Source organism: Takifugu flavidus, chromosome 2 (assembly GCF_003711565.1).
Source record: "Takifugu flavidus isolate HTHZ2018 chromosome 2, ASM371156v2, whole genome shotgun sequence".
Lineage (NCBI taxonomy): Eukaryota > Metazoa > Chordata > Actinopteri > Tetraodontiformes > Tetraodontidae > Takifugu > Takifugu flavidus.
Genome location: NC_079521.1, coordinates 16,256,372 through 16,272,678, shown reverse-complemented (window position 1 = coordinate 16,272,678; position 16,307 = coordinate 16,256,372). Strand labels below are relative to the sequence as shown.

The 16,307-nt window shown below is 49.2% G+C and overlaps 1 protein-coding gene across 1 annotated transcript; it reads left to right on the top strand.

Moving 5' to 3' along the window:
* The first annotated feature begins 901 nt into the window (after nt 1–901).
* alx4a (ALX homeobox 4a) lies at nt 902–15,852 on the top strand. Its single transcript, XM_057025026.1, has 4 exons — nt 902–1,591; nt 9,362–9,651; nt 12,328–12,456; nt 13,203–15,852. Exons 1-4 carry the CDS (start codon nt 1,240–1,242, stop codon nt 13,521–13,523), a joined length of 1,092 nt encoding a protein of 363 aa, XP_056881006.1. The 5' UTR covers nt 902–1,239; the 3' UTR covers nt 13,524–15,852.
* Nucleotides 15,853–16,307: the final 455 nt, after the last annotated feature.

The following is a 16,307-nucleotide window of genomic DNA, read 5'->3' as shown; positions in this document are numbered from 1 at the left end:
GATTTTTATCCGTAATAAATGATGAGCATGCAGTTATTAAGTGATGTAACTGAATTACTGTCGCATTTCTTTTTTTCCTTTTCTGGGCATAAATATTTGGAAAATTTAAATTCTGTGATACCCCAAATTATGCATAAAAGCCGAGGAAATTCGGATGGTCTGGAAGTACAATTTAGAACTTCCCTTTATTTACTTCTTATTTTCTATTGAATTGTTGAGGGCGTGCTTGTTTTAAAGTATTTAACCAGGAACAATAATCATCTGATTCCGTTTTCAAATGGGAGTTTTGTTAAAATCGGTCCAGGAGCCACGGAATCGATTCACCTGGGTTGTTGGGGTTTAAACGTGAGTTTGATTCCAGGAATATTAATAAATGATTAATATTCATCATCAAGGCCACCGGCGGAGGCGCGCCAGGGTGAAACGGAGACGAGAGATGATTCTGCTGCAAGCAAAGAAGGAAAATCCGCCTCTTGTTCTCACATTTGTTTCGCAATTTATGATTTTTTAAAATCGTATATATGTATTTTATTTTTATTTTTTTAAAAAGGCTTTTCAACCTCGCGCGATTTGTGCGTAAATACACATTTGCGATGCAAGTGGGGGGATTCCAAACAAACACTGAAGAGCTGGTAACAGAAAATAAAAGAAAGATAAAACTAAAACTCACTTTTATTCAGAAGCCACCACAAACACAATCAGCTCAGTATGGATCGTTTGGCCTCGATGAACCGTCGCGAATGAAGCGTGAAATCGCGCCCTCTCCGCCCCAGCGCCATCACTCAGGACCTATATTCGTATCCGAATTACATTAATGTCATGTGTCAAAGACCAAACCCCCCCCCCCCGCCACCACCTCCAGGGCCTCTCTATTAAGTCCCCCCTCCGCCGTTAATAAGCAGCCTCACTCGCTCATGTCATCGACACAATCGCCGGGGAGAGCAGGAGATCTGAGTCCCATCCTCAGAGGACACACGGGTTTGTGCACCTCTCCTCAGACCTGGGGGGGGGGGAAGTTTGGAGTGTTTGGTCAACGACAGTGGTTCCTGGAAAAGATCTGAATCGTTTTATAACCAAATCCAGCTGCGGACCAGTGCGCGCCGCAGCCTCAGCGAGTCCCTGCAAGAGGAAGAAAGGGGGGGCGTCGGAGGGAGGGGGAGCGCGAGAGAGAGAGGGAGAAAGAGAGAGAGGGGGGGGGGGGGAAGTTTCCTTTTTTCCTCCGTTGACTCTTTTTTAAGCATGAACGCCGAGATCTGCATTTCATACAGCGATATGACATCCATGGATTCGTACTACAGCCCCTCAGCAGTGCAGAGCAGGGATCACCAGACGGACCACTTTAGGACATTCCCGGCCCCCGACACCAAGTACAGCCCGACCGCCTTCCTGCCCAACAAAGGTCACGCGTACGGGGAGAAGTCCCGGAGCCCCTTCCAGCAGGAGTGCCCGTCATTGGATGCCGCTGCAGCTGGGCAAGGCACTTTCAGCAAATACCACCTCTTCACGCAGAGGTCCTCCTGCAAGACACCCCCGGAGGAGGGCAAACTGCAGCAGGACGGCGGACACGGCGGCGCGCTCGTCTCCTGTTATGGTGAGTGTGAGACGGAAAGAAACTTTAAAAAGGTGAAGTGAGGAGCCGAGGAGAGGAAGAAGTTTCCTCTCGATCCGGTTCATCCTCCACAGCGGAGGGTGATGAGCTCCATCGCTGTTTACGTCTCTTTGGAATCCAAATCGCCACGCAACAAACGCGTTTGCTGCCTCTTTTCCATTTGTTTCCCCGCAGCCTCTCCGCTCCGGTTTGCGCGTAAGAGAAGTGAGACGCACTCCTCGACGATCAAATTGTCCCATTTGCTTGTCAAAATTGAATTAGGGCGCATTTAATGCGATAATCTGCATTAAAATCCTCAATCCCGGAGCCGGGGAGCAATTAAATTAGCAGGTTTTCAGATGGCGCAAACAGTTAACTCCAAACAGACAAGATTTTCATTGCGTTGCTGTGCACGATTGACTCCAATTAGATTTAAGTGCGTGTGTTGGGGGGGGCGCAGCTCTGGTGGGTGAATAATTGGGGGGGTTGAGCCCCTGTACAGGTGCGGCGCATTTTTATAGATTTATTTGGACGCTTTATTTGCTTCTGTGCGCGCAGATGATGTTGGAGCTCCAACTCTAAATCGAAACAAGGAGCAAGAGGTTATGAAGACGATACGACACGCGCGCGTGTGCACGCAGGCATACGTTTACTATGTCGTTCCATCACACCGAACTGAAGCTTAAAGAACTTTTGCTTGAGTATTAGATTATATAGCTAATTGTGTGTGTGTGTGTGTGTGTGTGTGTGTGTGTGTGTGTGTGTGTGTGCGTGTGTGTGTGTGCGTGTGTGTGTGATGATCACAAAATGTTGTTTCTGTCCGCTCAACAAATCTGTTTATCTGTTTTTACAGTTATTTACCCGGGAAATAATATTGAATATTGACGCAAACCGATTACAAAAAAACTAATAAGTAAAAAAAAAAGTCAACCTCAACAATAGTAATTATCATCATCAACAACAACAACAACAACAACAACAACAATAATAATAGTTTAAGGCACGGTGTTTCAGGAAACTAAAACAAATATTATATATATTTTTCTTGGTTTGTATTGTAAAGAAAGATAATCATTTATTTATTTAGTTAGTTAGTTAGTCAGTCAGTTAGTTAGTTAGTTCACGCTCGTGCTGAATAAGGGAAGTCGTGCCTGCAACAGGTTTCTCATACAATGGTTACAAATGTCAGTTTCCCGATTTAAAAAAAATACATGTACATATATTTATATTTTATTTATATTATATGTCGGCCTGTTTAAATCTTCCGGACGTATCCAGATATATCGGTGGGGAAAAACACTTGATTTTAAAAAAATAAGTTAATTAGAAAAATCTCGAGTTCGTGAGAAATAAAATCGATTTTCCCAACGCGACTGTGGAACCAAACCTCCTAGAAATTCCCTTCTCTCTTATTCTAGCACAGAAAGACGATGTTGCTGCTGTAAAACGGGAATTCCTGATGGAGACCTTTTATCTCGCGTCTGTGGCTGCAGCTCCATGATGAATGAGTCCCCGTGTGTTTGTTGGAACGTGGAGGATTTTACTTCCTGTCTCATTTCTATATCAAACCTATGTTTTACGCAATCGTCGGGTACTTTCAAATCGTCAGCGTGGCTTCCATCTTATAATTTGTGGCTCCATCGGTTCAGTTCAGGCTGTTTTCAGATGTCCGTGACAACAGACCCGAGAGGAAGAGTTGGGTCCCACTCAGACCAGTTCATAATTCAGCCATGCCAGAAAAATTCAATCTGCTGGAAAACACCCAGACCAAAAAAAAAAAAAATGTAAAAAACGTATATATCTTGAACAATTTTAAAATGCATTTAACATCTTCCTTCAATAAAAATAAACACCCAAATAATATAAGTGATACTGTATCCACACTACGTCATCTTATTTAATGAATTCCTCTTTTATTTCTATTAATTCCTCACTTCAAAAAATAGGATTAAAGCAGGTCTTTAAAACATAATAATAAAAATGAATAGAAGCAATTAAATTTTCTAATTGCTTGAATTTAAAACCACGTGAGGCAGAAAATTCAGCACAAACATATAATGTTCAAAGTGAGGGACTCGATCATACGCAATAATAAGCGAGTAATAAGCGAGTAATAAGTGATTAATAAGTGGTTAATAAGTGATTGATCAGCCATTTTGCTGTCTTTGTGGTCCTCCGCATTTCCTCTTTTGATGCGTCCACATCCTCCCGCCGCATCAGAGGGCGCCGACCTTTAGCTCGGCCTTCCTGCCGCCCCGTGTTTCGGGGGGGGGGGAGCCTTTCTCTGACAGAGAAAATCCATTTGAAACCCCCGAAGCTCCAGTTTGCAACATTTGGATGCAGTTTGGGACGGTCCGTGTCTAACTGCAGCGAAGGGAAGTTTGCTGCTTTTGCTGTTGATTTGTGGGGCTAATTATTACGGGATTGGGATTTTTTCTTTTTGATCACTCAATTTATTGTCGGATGCCAGAAAACTTTTTTCCTCTTTATTATTCATTCAGGATCGACTTTCCAAGTCTTTTGTCTCCTCTGATTATCTGTTAGCCGGCACAGCACCACCAGCATCCTTCAGTGGCCTTTAGCACTGATTGGTTCGAGCGGTGGGGGGGGGTAATGGGAACCAGTCTCCCGACCGGAGCAGCCCGGCACACTTCGGTCGGCCTCTGACATGAGCAGAGGTGACAGTGACAGAGGGTCATTTCACCATTCAGCCTAAAGTTGGGCAGCAAAGTTTACTTTTGGCTCCATTTACACGGGCGAGCGAGGGTGCGGCGGATAAAGGCCCCGGCGGCGAGCAACCCCGCTCTGCTCTGAAGGTCACTCACTCAGGTGAGGCTTCGGGGGGGGGGGGGGTTAGAGTCATGAGGCAAAGATAGAATAGGGTCAACTCTGACACCGGATCAAATTTTGAGGCCTAGGAACCTGTGGAGTGGACTTTACTGGTATTTAATAGGCATCTACTGCATCAGTGGGTCCCCGAAACACGTAATATGGGTGTTCCAGCGTGATGAGTTTGTTCGGTTGCCTGTGTTGACGGGCTGAATGTGACAGTAATGATGCGGCGGTTGCTTTCATAACCTCTGCTGCTGCTTCGAGTCTGTCGTCAGATCCCATTTTAGAGCGCTGAAGGCTTTTATTCGCCGCAAACGTGGAACAATTTCTGTATGAACACGTACAGAATGTTCTACACACGTGATGGAATGTTCTCCTTCTATTAAACAGCAAAAAGCAGGAGGTGAAGGGAACATTTGGCAGAGAGCTGGTGGGATACACGGAGGAGGAGCGGGGGGGGGTGGCGGAAGACAAAAGAGTGTGTGAAAGGTGATTTATCAGTCCTGGGATTTATGGGTGTTTTTGTCAGACGGCCTGTGCATTTTGGTCGTGGATCACCGCCGCGTCAGTCAGCGGGCTCAGATTTCAAAGCGCAGGGCTACCTGTCACGAAATAAAAGTTTATGCTGTGAAAAAAAAAAGTGTTAATGTTAACCGCTGTGTGACGTACACTCTTTTCATAGCTGCAGTATCCAGCCGTGTGTGTGTGTGTGTGTGTGTGTGTGTGTGTGTGTGATGAATGCACCTGACACCATAGAGAAAAACACAGCATCAAGCTATTCATAGTCGTGTTATTTGTTCCAAAAGAGACCAGGGTTAGATTTCAGAAACGGGTCAAAGAGACCGTCAAGATGCGTCTCCCACAGCGGAGGAATCGGCTATTTTTACCATAACAACGCATCATGTGAGTGCGTAAAGACAATACCATTGAATTATCGGCCCGGACGCTCGGATTTAACTTTATTTACGACACGTTTGAGGCTATTTTTCAACAGAGGCGAATTGAGCAAACCCAGACCAAAATAAGTAGTTCAAGGATTCACAGTGGATCCTAAAATTTCATCTAAGTCTGACCAACGTGGAACTAAATAACAAATTTAACAAATGGTGTTGATGGTGTGATTTCAAAAAAAAGAAGAGGATTTATTTCTTTATTTTTTTCCCCCAGGAATGAAGCAGAATAATGAATTTGGAAAACTGGACTTTTAATCTCTGGAATTGTTTTCCCGACATTCTCATTTTATCATATTCACAATTTCCAGGAGTGTATTCAGGCGACCGTCTCGAACGTCTACCAACACAAGTCAGTAAAGTATCTGTGAGATCTTGGAGTTCTGCATAAGAAATCTGTGTTTCTGTACAAGCAAAAAGAAAGAATCCCTGCACATCTACATGTTTTGGATCTACGTTTCCAGCCAGTAAAGCAGCTCTACACATAAACGCTCGGGTTCCAATATTTCTTTTCTTTAACTTTGACCTACGTGTGCTCAATCCGGCTCGGCCGCCGTCGTGTGGTGTTTAATTTATAGTGTTTCCTCTTAACGCGGCGCGCTGACCCCAGTCTTCCCAGTCCATAAAGAGGCAGGGAAGGTGCCCTGTCGCTTTACAGCTCGTTAAACGACCCTTTGATCTGGCCTCCTCGTTCTCAGCCGCGAATTAAAGAGCCGTCTGCCGCGGACGTCTGACCCGCGAGACGGCCTTTCCGGAAGCGTCGCGCAATGTCCAAAACAGCTGACGTCAGGGTCGGTCGGCCCCGGCGACGCACGCCAAGGCGTCCCGGGCGAAAGGGCGATGATTACACCCGTCCCTTTGTTTTCTTTTCGGCGGTAACCTTTTATTTCCCCGCGTTTTAGCCCGTGTTCCTCAGACATGCTGTTCAGACCGCCGCTGTCCAGGCTGAACAGCCCGGCAGCCCCGGCGGATCACACGGAAACAAACAGAAGATTGTCACAATATCCAGCCCCCGCCAAGAAAACAGCAGTGACGTGCAGTATAAACAGGGGCCTTTGATCAGGTGGAGGCCTGGCCGTGTCGGAGGGCCCGGCGGCTTGTGGCGACCGGGGCTGCGGGCCAGGGAAATATGACGAGTTATTTACGCTGGGATGAAACGCATTCGATCCTCTCAGAACTAACAGGATGTGTCAGTCACGAACGGCGGCGCAGGAGAAAAGGCAGAGAGCGGCCTGACGTGCAGACACGGCCGCCCATCCAGACCAGGGCGGACTCGCTCTGGCCCGGAGACCTGACTGTAGTTCTAGATAGCGCTGGGACGGGACCGCAGAGGACTGAACCCTGACAAGGTCCAAAAGTTTCCATGAGAAGCAAAAATTGGCTTTGACATTTGCAAACCTGCTGTTAGAAACGGACAGAAGGGCGCGTGTGTGTGCGTGTGTGTGTGTGTGTGTGTGTAAAAGGAGAAGACGAGTGCACTGTTGGTGCCCGGATCGAAGAGTGTCTATGTTATTACTGAGTATTTGTGTTGGAGAGGAGGTGGAGAAGCCGTAGCTGCTAACAACATATCAGAAACACAGATGTTTGGAGAAATATGCAGATAAAAAGGAAAACGGTGCGTTTAAAACTGCCAGAGTTTAATATTCACAGAAGAACCGGGTCGGGTCACAATGATGAAGCAGAATCAAGGGAGGAGGATCCGGAAAAGGGCATCCTGTCCTCCACCCTGGATAAAAAGCATCCGTAAGCGAGACGCGTCCCGTGAGGTCGCCACACCTGAACCGACACGGTCGGCAGGTGGAGGTCAGCTGCCTCAAACCCGACGGACGGCCGGGATGAAACGACAAGGAGGCACGTTTAGAGCTCAGCGCACGTTTAAGCTCAGCGCACGTTTAAGCTCAGCGCACGTTCATCCAAAGGTGTGTGATGGCTCGCCAGCGAAGGGTGGGAACGCCGCTGCCCACTTAGACCAGAATCTGTGAGAGCTGCCAGAGGTTCCACACGGAAGAAAGTGATCGTGTGTGTGTGTGCGTGTGTGTGTGTGTGTGTGTGTGTGTGTGTGTAAAAGGAGAAGACGAGTGCACTGTTGGTGCCCGGATCGAAGAGTGTCTATGTTATTACTGAGTATTTGTGTTGGAGAGGAGGTGGAGAAGCCGTAGCTGCTAACAACATATCAGAAACACAGATGTTTGGAGAAATATGCAGATAAAAAGGAAAACGGTGCGTTTAAAACTGCCAGAGTTTAATATTCACAGAAGAACCGGGTCGGGTCACAATGATGAAGCAGAATCAAGGGAGGAGGATCCGGAAAAGGGCATCCTGTCCTCCACCCTGGATAAAAAGCATCCGTAAGCGAGACGCGTCCCGTGAGGTCGCCACACCTGAACCGACACGGTCGGCAGGTGGAGGTCAGCTGCCTCAAACCCGACGGACGGCCGGGATGAAACGACAAGGAGGCACGTTTAGAGCTCAGCGCACGTTTAAGCTCAGCGCACGTTTAAGCTCAGCGCACGTTCATCCAAAGGTGTGTGATGGCTCGCCAGCGAAGGGTGGGAACGCCGCTGCCCACTTAGACCAGAATCTGTGAGAGCTGCCAGAGGTTCCACACGGAAGAAAGTGATCGTGTGTGTGTTTGCGTGTGTGTGTGTGTGCGTGTGTGTGTGTGTGTAAAAGGAGAAGACGAGTGCACTGTTGGTGCCCGGATCGAAGAGTGTCTATGTTATTACTGAGTATTTGTGTTGGAGAGGAGGTGGAGAAGCCGTAGCTGCTAACAACATATCAGAAACACAGATGTTTGGAGAAATATGCAGATAAAAAGGAAAACGGTGCGTTTAAAACTGCCAGAGTTTAATATTCACAGAAGAACCGGGTCGGGTCACAATGATGAAGCAGAATCAAGGGAGGAGGATCCGGAAAAGGGCATCCTGTCCTCCACCCTGGATAAAAAGCATCCGTAAGCGAGACGCGTCCCGTGAGGTCGCCACACCTGAACCGACACGGTCGGCAGGTGGAGGTCAGCTGCCTCAAACCCGACGGACGGCCGGGATGAAACGACAAGGAGGCACGTTTAGAGCTCAGCGCACGTTTAAGCTCAGCGCACGTTTAAGCTCAGCGCACGTTCATCCAAAGGTGTGTGATGGCTCGCCAGCGAAGGGTGGGAACGCCGCTGCCCACTTAGACCAGAATCTGTGAGAGCTGCCAGAGGTTCCACACGGAAGAAAGTGATCGTGTGTGTGTGTGTGTGTGTGTGTGAGCGAGAGAGAGAGAGAGAGAGAGATTGTTTTTCTATGGAACTCTCTCACTAATGAATTGTGACAAAGGTTCAGTCGATGTGTATGTTCGTCTGTTCGGCTCCCACAAAAGCTCAAAGCGATTGCGCAACCAGCCCAACTGGCACGTACTCCATTCGCATGCCATTGTAAAATATATATATATTTTACAGCATAGCCAAATTTAGTGTGAAATCCATCCGTCCCGCCCCAGCAAATGTTGTGTTTCGCCACGCTGATGAGCCTAATACATCAAATGACGACCACACTCCCAGGGGCAGGTCGAGGGAGATCACAGCTGACTGGAGCAGCCGTCCGTCGTGCTGCGGGTTTGTTTGCGGACGACTCTTGGCTACTTCCAAGAGGCCGTTCATGATAAATGGGCATCACAGTCAGAGATTATTGCTAAAGGCTGCTTCTAATATTTGGGATAAAGCAGCGGGAGTCGAGCGTTTATGAAGTTGGAATATCAGCCCGTGCACTTTATCATGTTCTTCATCTGAGGAATCCTCACACATGCCTTCGGTTAACTCCGCATTACAGGCTCAATCCTGAAAAATAGCAGTTCAATTCGGCACATTACGGCCGCGGCTGTCTAATACGGCTGACGCAGGCCCGGTGACGGATGGCGTCCGCGTGTAATGATCCTCTCACCTCGTCAGTTAGAAGGTTGTCCGGGCTGGAAGGCCTCCGTTGATTCCACCTCCTCCGTCTTCCTGCAGGTAAAGACGGCTCGGGCCTGGCAGACTCGGCACCAGATTCAGAACCACCGGGAATGGACTCCAGCTACCTGGCTGTGAAGGACTCGGGTATGAAGGCCACCTCCGACAGCCCCCTGGACAAGGGGGACGGAGGCGAGAGCAACAAGGGGAAGAAGAGGCGCAACCGCACCACCTTTACAAGCTACCAGCTGGAGGAGCTGGAGAAGGTTTTCCAGAAGACGCACTATCCTGACGTTTACGCCCGCGAGCAGCTGGCGCTGAGGACCGACCTGACCGAGGCCCGCGTGCAGGTACTGTAGACCGATCAGAAAGACTTCTCTGAGGTATCTAAGTGATGGGGGGGGGGTAATATAGCTGGCAGACAAGTTAAGATAACAAGCATCAGATTTGTAATAACAGGCCGAGGTTAAGCTCAGATTCAGATTAGCCGTCTAATCGTGAGCCTTTCGGCGAGGAGCGCTTCGTCACAGCACAACAATGTTTTCAGAACGCGGCCCCGCCGATCCCCCAACATCTGCACAGATAACGTCACTCACGGCGCGGCGAGAGGCATATATCTGCTAGTGTGGGGGGGGGGGGGGGTGGGAGATAGCGCAGGCTGCGGGGGCCCACAGAGCCGAGCGGCCTGGGCCTCATATGTGCACTCTGAGGCGCGCTGACTCCCAGCGTCACGCGAGGAAACGTGTTTGAGTCCGTTGTATGTAGATGGGGAACACCCCCCCCCCCCCCCCCCCCCTTCCCGTGTCTCTCGCCATTTGCCTTCATGAATTTGCGAGTTCGGCCGGTACGAGTGGCGCCCGAGGCGTCCGGGTCCTCTCTGACCCGAGCCCTCGCTGTGACCTTCTGAACTGATTTACATACAATCTGATCGTGTAACACACACCGACATCTGTGCACAGAGAGCGGGACCGCGTGCGCATGTGTGTGTGAGCACCAAAGCCCAGGGATTTTCTGTGTTTTTCTTTCATTAACATCCTGTTCAGACAAGAATGTGTCCCTGCTGTGGCGTCCAAGGTAGGTGTGAAACCCTTCCCATGAGCTCCGAGCCAGCCGGGGACTGATATTAGGAGCCATATCTGGGTTTTTCTGAGTTTTTTCTAATGTGCCACGCGCCACAAAGAAACAACAAGCTGGTTTCATTTGCTTTGTGTAAATGAGATAAGAGGGCGATAAAAAAAACAAAACAAATAATATTAAAAACGCCCCTTCATGTGACGTCCTGGAACGGTGACCAAAGAGGCAGTGAAACACAGGAAGTCTGCGTAACCGCAGGGTTATAACTCAACCCCGAGGTTCTGAGGTTAAGGCGCTCCACACTGCAGCTCAGACTATCACAGGCTCCTCAGATGGATGCAGCTTTACAGCCCCCCCCCCAGCTCTCCCAGCGGCTCCCTTAAATCCTCCATTTAAAAAAAAAAAAGATAAAAGCCCCAAGATGGCTGCACCTCTCGCTACCTTTCACGCACAGACACTTTCTCCGTGAGTTGTGCTCCATTGTTTGGCACTAATTGTGTAAAATCTGGCGGGCGGATATAAAGCGTGAGGAAGGTTACGGGTGTTGCACCTCATCATTCGCCGCTTCGCACACTAAGTACGCTGGGCAGGAGAAGCGGACCTCGGGGTCTGCGGTCTGTTTGCTTTTTCATTCTCGGCCTTTCAAAGGGAGAAAGTAGGTTCAGATCCGAGTCATACGCCCTACAGATACGCGGGGAGGTCAGGGGTCAGGGGTCGGGGTTTCAACAACATCGCATTTCTCGGGTTCGGTGTTCTGTTAGCCCAGGGAGCTCAGGGAGATTAGATGGCGTCCGACATGTGGCGTTTAGCAGGCAAACACAGGTGTGCGGATCCTCCAAACACAGACCAAGATGTTCGGGGGGGGGGGGGGGGGGGGGGTCTCTGAATTCTTGGTGTAAAACCATCAGAGGGATCTGTCAAGCTGCTCACATCCAGAAACTGCTGGAGAACACACGGGGGTGGGGGATGGGGGGGGGGCAGGACGCTCTTAACCCAATGAACAACGGCGTTTGCCCGATATTGGTCGAGCTTTTCGGGAGCGCTGGAAAACTCGATCCAGGCTCAGCTTTGGATTTCTATTCGTTTAGGTCACATGAGTGACAGCGGAGGTGGGTTATCAATCCTCTGAACCGGTCTTTCACTTCAAAGTGTTTTCAGCCCCATACGGCTCTCCTGCTGGGGCCAGCTCGCCGTTCCTCCGCTCCTTCTCTCTGGGGCTGTAACATAAATAAAGCCTCATTGAAAGTCCAGCAGCTACTTAAGCTGTCATGGTCTTTACCAATTACTGTCACGACACAGCGCACGCAGCACAGAAATATGTCCTCTGCGCGTAATGGCCAACAGACTCGGCGCGTAACAGCGACGGGAGCCGCCGCCGACCCTTGAAAGCACCGAGATATAAGCGCATTTTAATGCTTTATAATAAGGCTGTAAACGGTGATCGGTGGCCAGGGTAGAAGGTGGTGTGAGCGAAAGTGGGATTACATCCTGTGCTGCATGTGTGTGTGTGTGTGTGTGTGTGTGTGTGCCCCCCTTAATCTGTGGAGGAGACAGCATCTCAAAGCCAGGGAGCTTCAGGCTTCAGGAAATTAAAAAGGAAAACGTAAACAAAGCTGACGCATGATCCCATCTGACTTTTCAATTTCCCCGATCGCCTCGTCGCTGTGAAGCGGGAGCGAAGTGCCAGGTCCCGAAGTCGCAAGTCTGATCGGCGAGGAGTCACGCGGACGCGACCGTGGAGCCCGCCAACGCTCGGGGAAGCGTGAAATGAAGCGTTCAAATCCAAAATCTGGAATCCGAGGGGTTCTAGAAGGGGTCTCGAGCAAAAATAAGAGTGATTCTGAACAACTTAAAGCACAGATTAAACCCTGAGCACAGATGCAACAGCTCATCCCTCACATCAACCATCTGGACGTGTTCTTGGCTAACACCCAGGCCTTTTCTCTCTGCAGGTGTGGTTCCAGAACCGGAGGGCAAAATGGAGGAAAAGGGAGCGTTTTGGTCAGATGCAGCAGGTCCGAACACACTTCTCAACGGCCTACGAGCTGCCTCTCCTCACACGTCCTGAAAACTACGCACAGGTAGAGACACAACACCTGAATGCAGATGTCATTCAGGCCCATTACCATCACGGCTAAATCCCTCGGGATTAAACCTTAATCTGAATGTTTACCTGAATCTGGGTCAACGGGAAAGTGTTTAGGTTGTTTAAATCCTACTTATTAAGGAGAAGGTGGAGATAAAAGTAGAACCTTCTTGGCAGAGGTAGGGAACGCAGCGACATCTTGAAACCATCAGGATACAAATGTACAGGAATTCCTGGCTGAGTTTCAGTGAAAGGAGGGCGAAGAAATCTGAACGCGACCTTCTGGATTAGAGAAGGTCCAGGAATGACCATGGCCAGATGGTTGCATGAAGCTTTGGAGCCTTTATCTTCTGCTTAGATCACAACGATCGACAAGCAGATAAAAGGTGTCATTTGAAAACAGCGCGCAAATCCTTAAACCTTGACTTGTAACTTGGGAGGCCGCAGTGGTTGAAGGGCAGATTAGGTTCAGGGATTTAGAATCATCCTGGATAAAGCTGAACAATCAACTATCGCACACACGTCAAGACCAGATACATCAACACCGGGGGAACACTGACGCGCTACGATATAGAACAAGACAAATTAGCAATAATGCCGCTAACAACAACGTATCGTCTGCATAGAGGAGACGGCAGAAATCCCTAAACCCTTAACGTAAACTAAGATTAAAGGTATGACAGCAGCATCTTAGCCTCGACTGTGACCCTAAACACCGTTGCTCTCTGCTCATCCCTCCAGATTCAGAACCCCTCTTGGATTGGCGGCAGCAGTGCAGCATCACCTGTGCCGGGCTGCGTCGTGCCCTGCGACACTGTGACTTCCTGTATGACGCCTCACCCTCACTCTGCCAGCGGGGTCTCCGATTTTCTCGGCATGCCAAGTCCCGCCAGTCACATGGGACAGGCTCACATGGGCAGCCTGTTCGGAGGGTCCCCCGGGATCCCCGCAGGCATCAACACCTACGATCTCAACATGGACCCTGACCGCAAGTCCTCCAGCATCGCCGCTCTGCGCATGAAGGCCAAAGAGCACAGCGCCGCCATATCTTGGGCCACATGAGGCGTTGGTGTCTGAAAGATGGTGGGGGGGGGGGCTTCTTGAGTCCTGAGGTGTCAAGACGAACCCAGCAAGGGATGAGGAGGCACCAGAATTGTAATCTCCAAAGGCAACAGCCTGAACGTTGCAATAAAATAGATATGCAAAAACACACGCACGGTGAGGAGCGAACACCTCTGGAGAGGGACAGGAGACGGTGGGTGGTGGGACCTTTTGGAAACGCCCGACCAGAGCTGTTGTACTGATGACGAGCGAAGGATTAGATCATTCTAAACAAAGCCGTGCACTTAAGATAAAATACAGGAAGACGTGTTTGTAGAACACCTTTAGTGTCATTTTGGTTCCCTGTTCAGGTGCTGTTTTATTACTTTATTATTTAAATTTTGAATGCCGTTACCCCCCCCACCACCACCACCACCACCACCCTTCCCCCCGGTGTGATGTTTTCTTTGCGTCCTTGTAAGTTTTAATTGCTTTATTTCCCTTTTTGGTCATGTGCCTTTCGCAAAATAACACGTACGCATTATCTGAAAGAATGAAGGTGCAGGAACGGCCTGCTTCTCAGTATAACGCAGGCAAGAGTCCGTCTTCGGGATACACCTGCAGCAGCACTGACCCAATCCACTGACAATCGGAGAGGAGAAAAGAGGGAGGAGGAAGAAAGGCTGAGGAGGCTGGGAGCGCTAAACCTGAAAGCACGGCCATCTGTTTGGCTCCGGAAGTGGACACGACTGTTCCCTCTGAGGTTCCAGTCTCAGGAGAGTAGCGCCTACGATTCAGCCATTCAGCCTGAAATAACAGCGTCAAGATGAAGAGGGGTCTGGTGTGTGTCCTGCGGGCCTTATATCTTCTACTATGGTTGTTAGCCGTCTCAAGCTAAGTGGCTACTATTTATAAACCTGCCCAATAGTTAATGTTTGGTTTTAATTTAATCATTCCAGCGAGGAAATTTAGGAATCCATCCCCATTCTTCAGCTGTGTTGAAACTTAGTCACCCCAAAAATCCCACCGCACATTTCTGTCACAGCGATCAAATTAACTTTGAATTTTGTCCAGGAATTAGCTGCATTACATCAGCTCAATTCTGCAACGCACCGACGAGTTAGGCTCTTGAGGGAGACGGTGTCCACATTAACTCTAATTGAGTTTACACCGCGTTAACCTTTGCTTTGGCTCCTGAGACAAACCTTTTGCAATGCCTCTCAGAATTCCCCTTCTCTTTACTCTGGATGCAGCTTTGACCAGGTTACTATGATTCAAGCAGAGATCAAAACTGCTAAAATCGCACCTCTCGATTAAAACCCACCGTTCCCTCGGCAACCCTTGGCTTGATTTGAGCTTGAAGCACATCAAAACAACACCACAAGTCCGTGGCCGGGTTTACCTCCTCGGCCCAACTCAGCAGAGTGTCTGAAAACGGAACATCTCTAGCAAATATAGACATGGGGGCCCCTGGGCTGCGACTCGGGGGCTGGACGGAGGACGGACCATGAGGACGTCTGCTGTGTTCCGGTGTTCTGGGAAAAGGACGGTGCACACAGCTGCACCAAAGGGGGTAAATGCAAAACAAACATGCCTCACACATGCTTCCCCCTCAGCTGTCATGGCTCTGCTTTCAAAGATTCTTTTCCCTCCTATGAGCCCACCTCTGCGCACACACACACACACACTTGCTCACTTCCACTCTGTCCTCTGGCTCAGCTGCAGCCCTCGCTCTCAGGGCCTGAGGCCCAGTCACACACACAGACCAGGAAGGCTTTTTAATTAACCCAGAGCCGTGTGGAGGCTGCAGGATTGTGTGTCAGGACAGACAGGCCTGCTTATCTTCCAGCTGGTTTAACATTGACCGTTTGTGTGACCGGCGTGCACACACACACACACACACACACACACACACACACGTTGGCATCTGGTAGCTCAGGTTGTAACGCGCGCTCTTCGCCTTTGTCCTGCTTATTTATGTCATTCTCCGAAGCGCCACCACGACACGTTAGCGTGCGACGCCGCAGTACCGCATCTCTCCTCTCTAGTACTACTGAAGCCAGGCAACAGTACAACTGTGCAGTATAATTGCGTTGCTGTTGTGTGTATATTTTAGTGCATGTAAATTGTTGCAACTCTTTCAGAGGTTACGAGACAATTCCTTATGTGCGTCTGACTTTTGAAGTGTTTATTTGATACGTGTTAAAATTTCCAATTTTGTGCCCCCCGCCCTCTCTTTTCCTACGAGTTTTCATTTTTGTGGCTTTGACTTTTGAAACTAGTGTATGGGTTTATTCATGCTTGTTTTATTTTGTGAATAATTAAAGTACAATAAGTTATTGCACTTCCACTCTGCACTAGTGTGGTTTCACTCCTCGGGAAAATGCTACACTGAGCGTCCCTGCAGCCATTGGCCGGCGTCGTCCCGGCCCTCGTCCCGGCCCTCGTCCTCACAGGCGGAGGACTGTGCCATCCCTGCAGCATCAGGACTGAAATCCCCACATGTTCAGCCCCTTTGAAGGGACTCAAGTGCTGAAACGAGATCGTGCAACCCATAAGAGTATCACTCTAATTGAAGCTGACAAAAATACGAACTGCGCCCTTTTGAACTGCTGACATTGAACAGGGTGGATTAGGCCGAGTATATTAACAACAGGTGACGGGCCGGAGGGAGGACTGGAGCGTCCAGAACACGACGGGTTGGGCTCCAGACCACTGGAGGATTGAGACTGGAGCACAGACAGACATGGAAACAAAACGATTCATCTTATTCCCGAAGGTGAACAAAACAAACAAAAAAACATT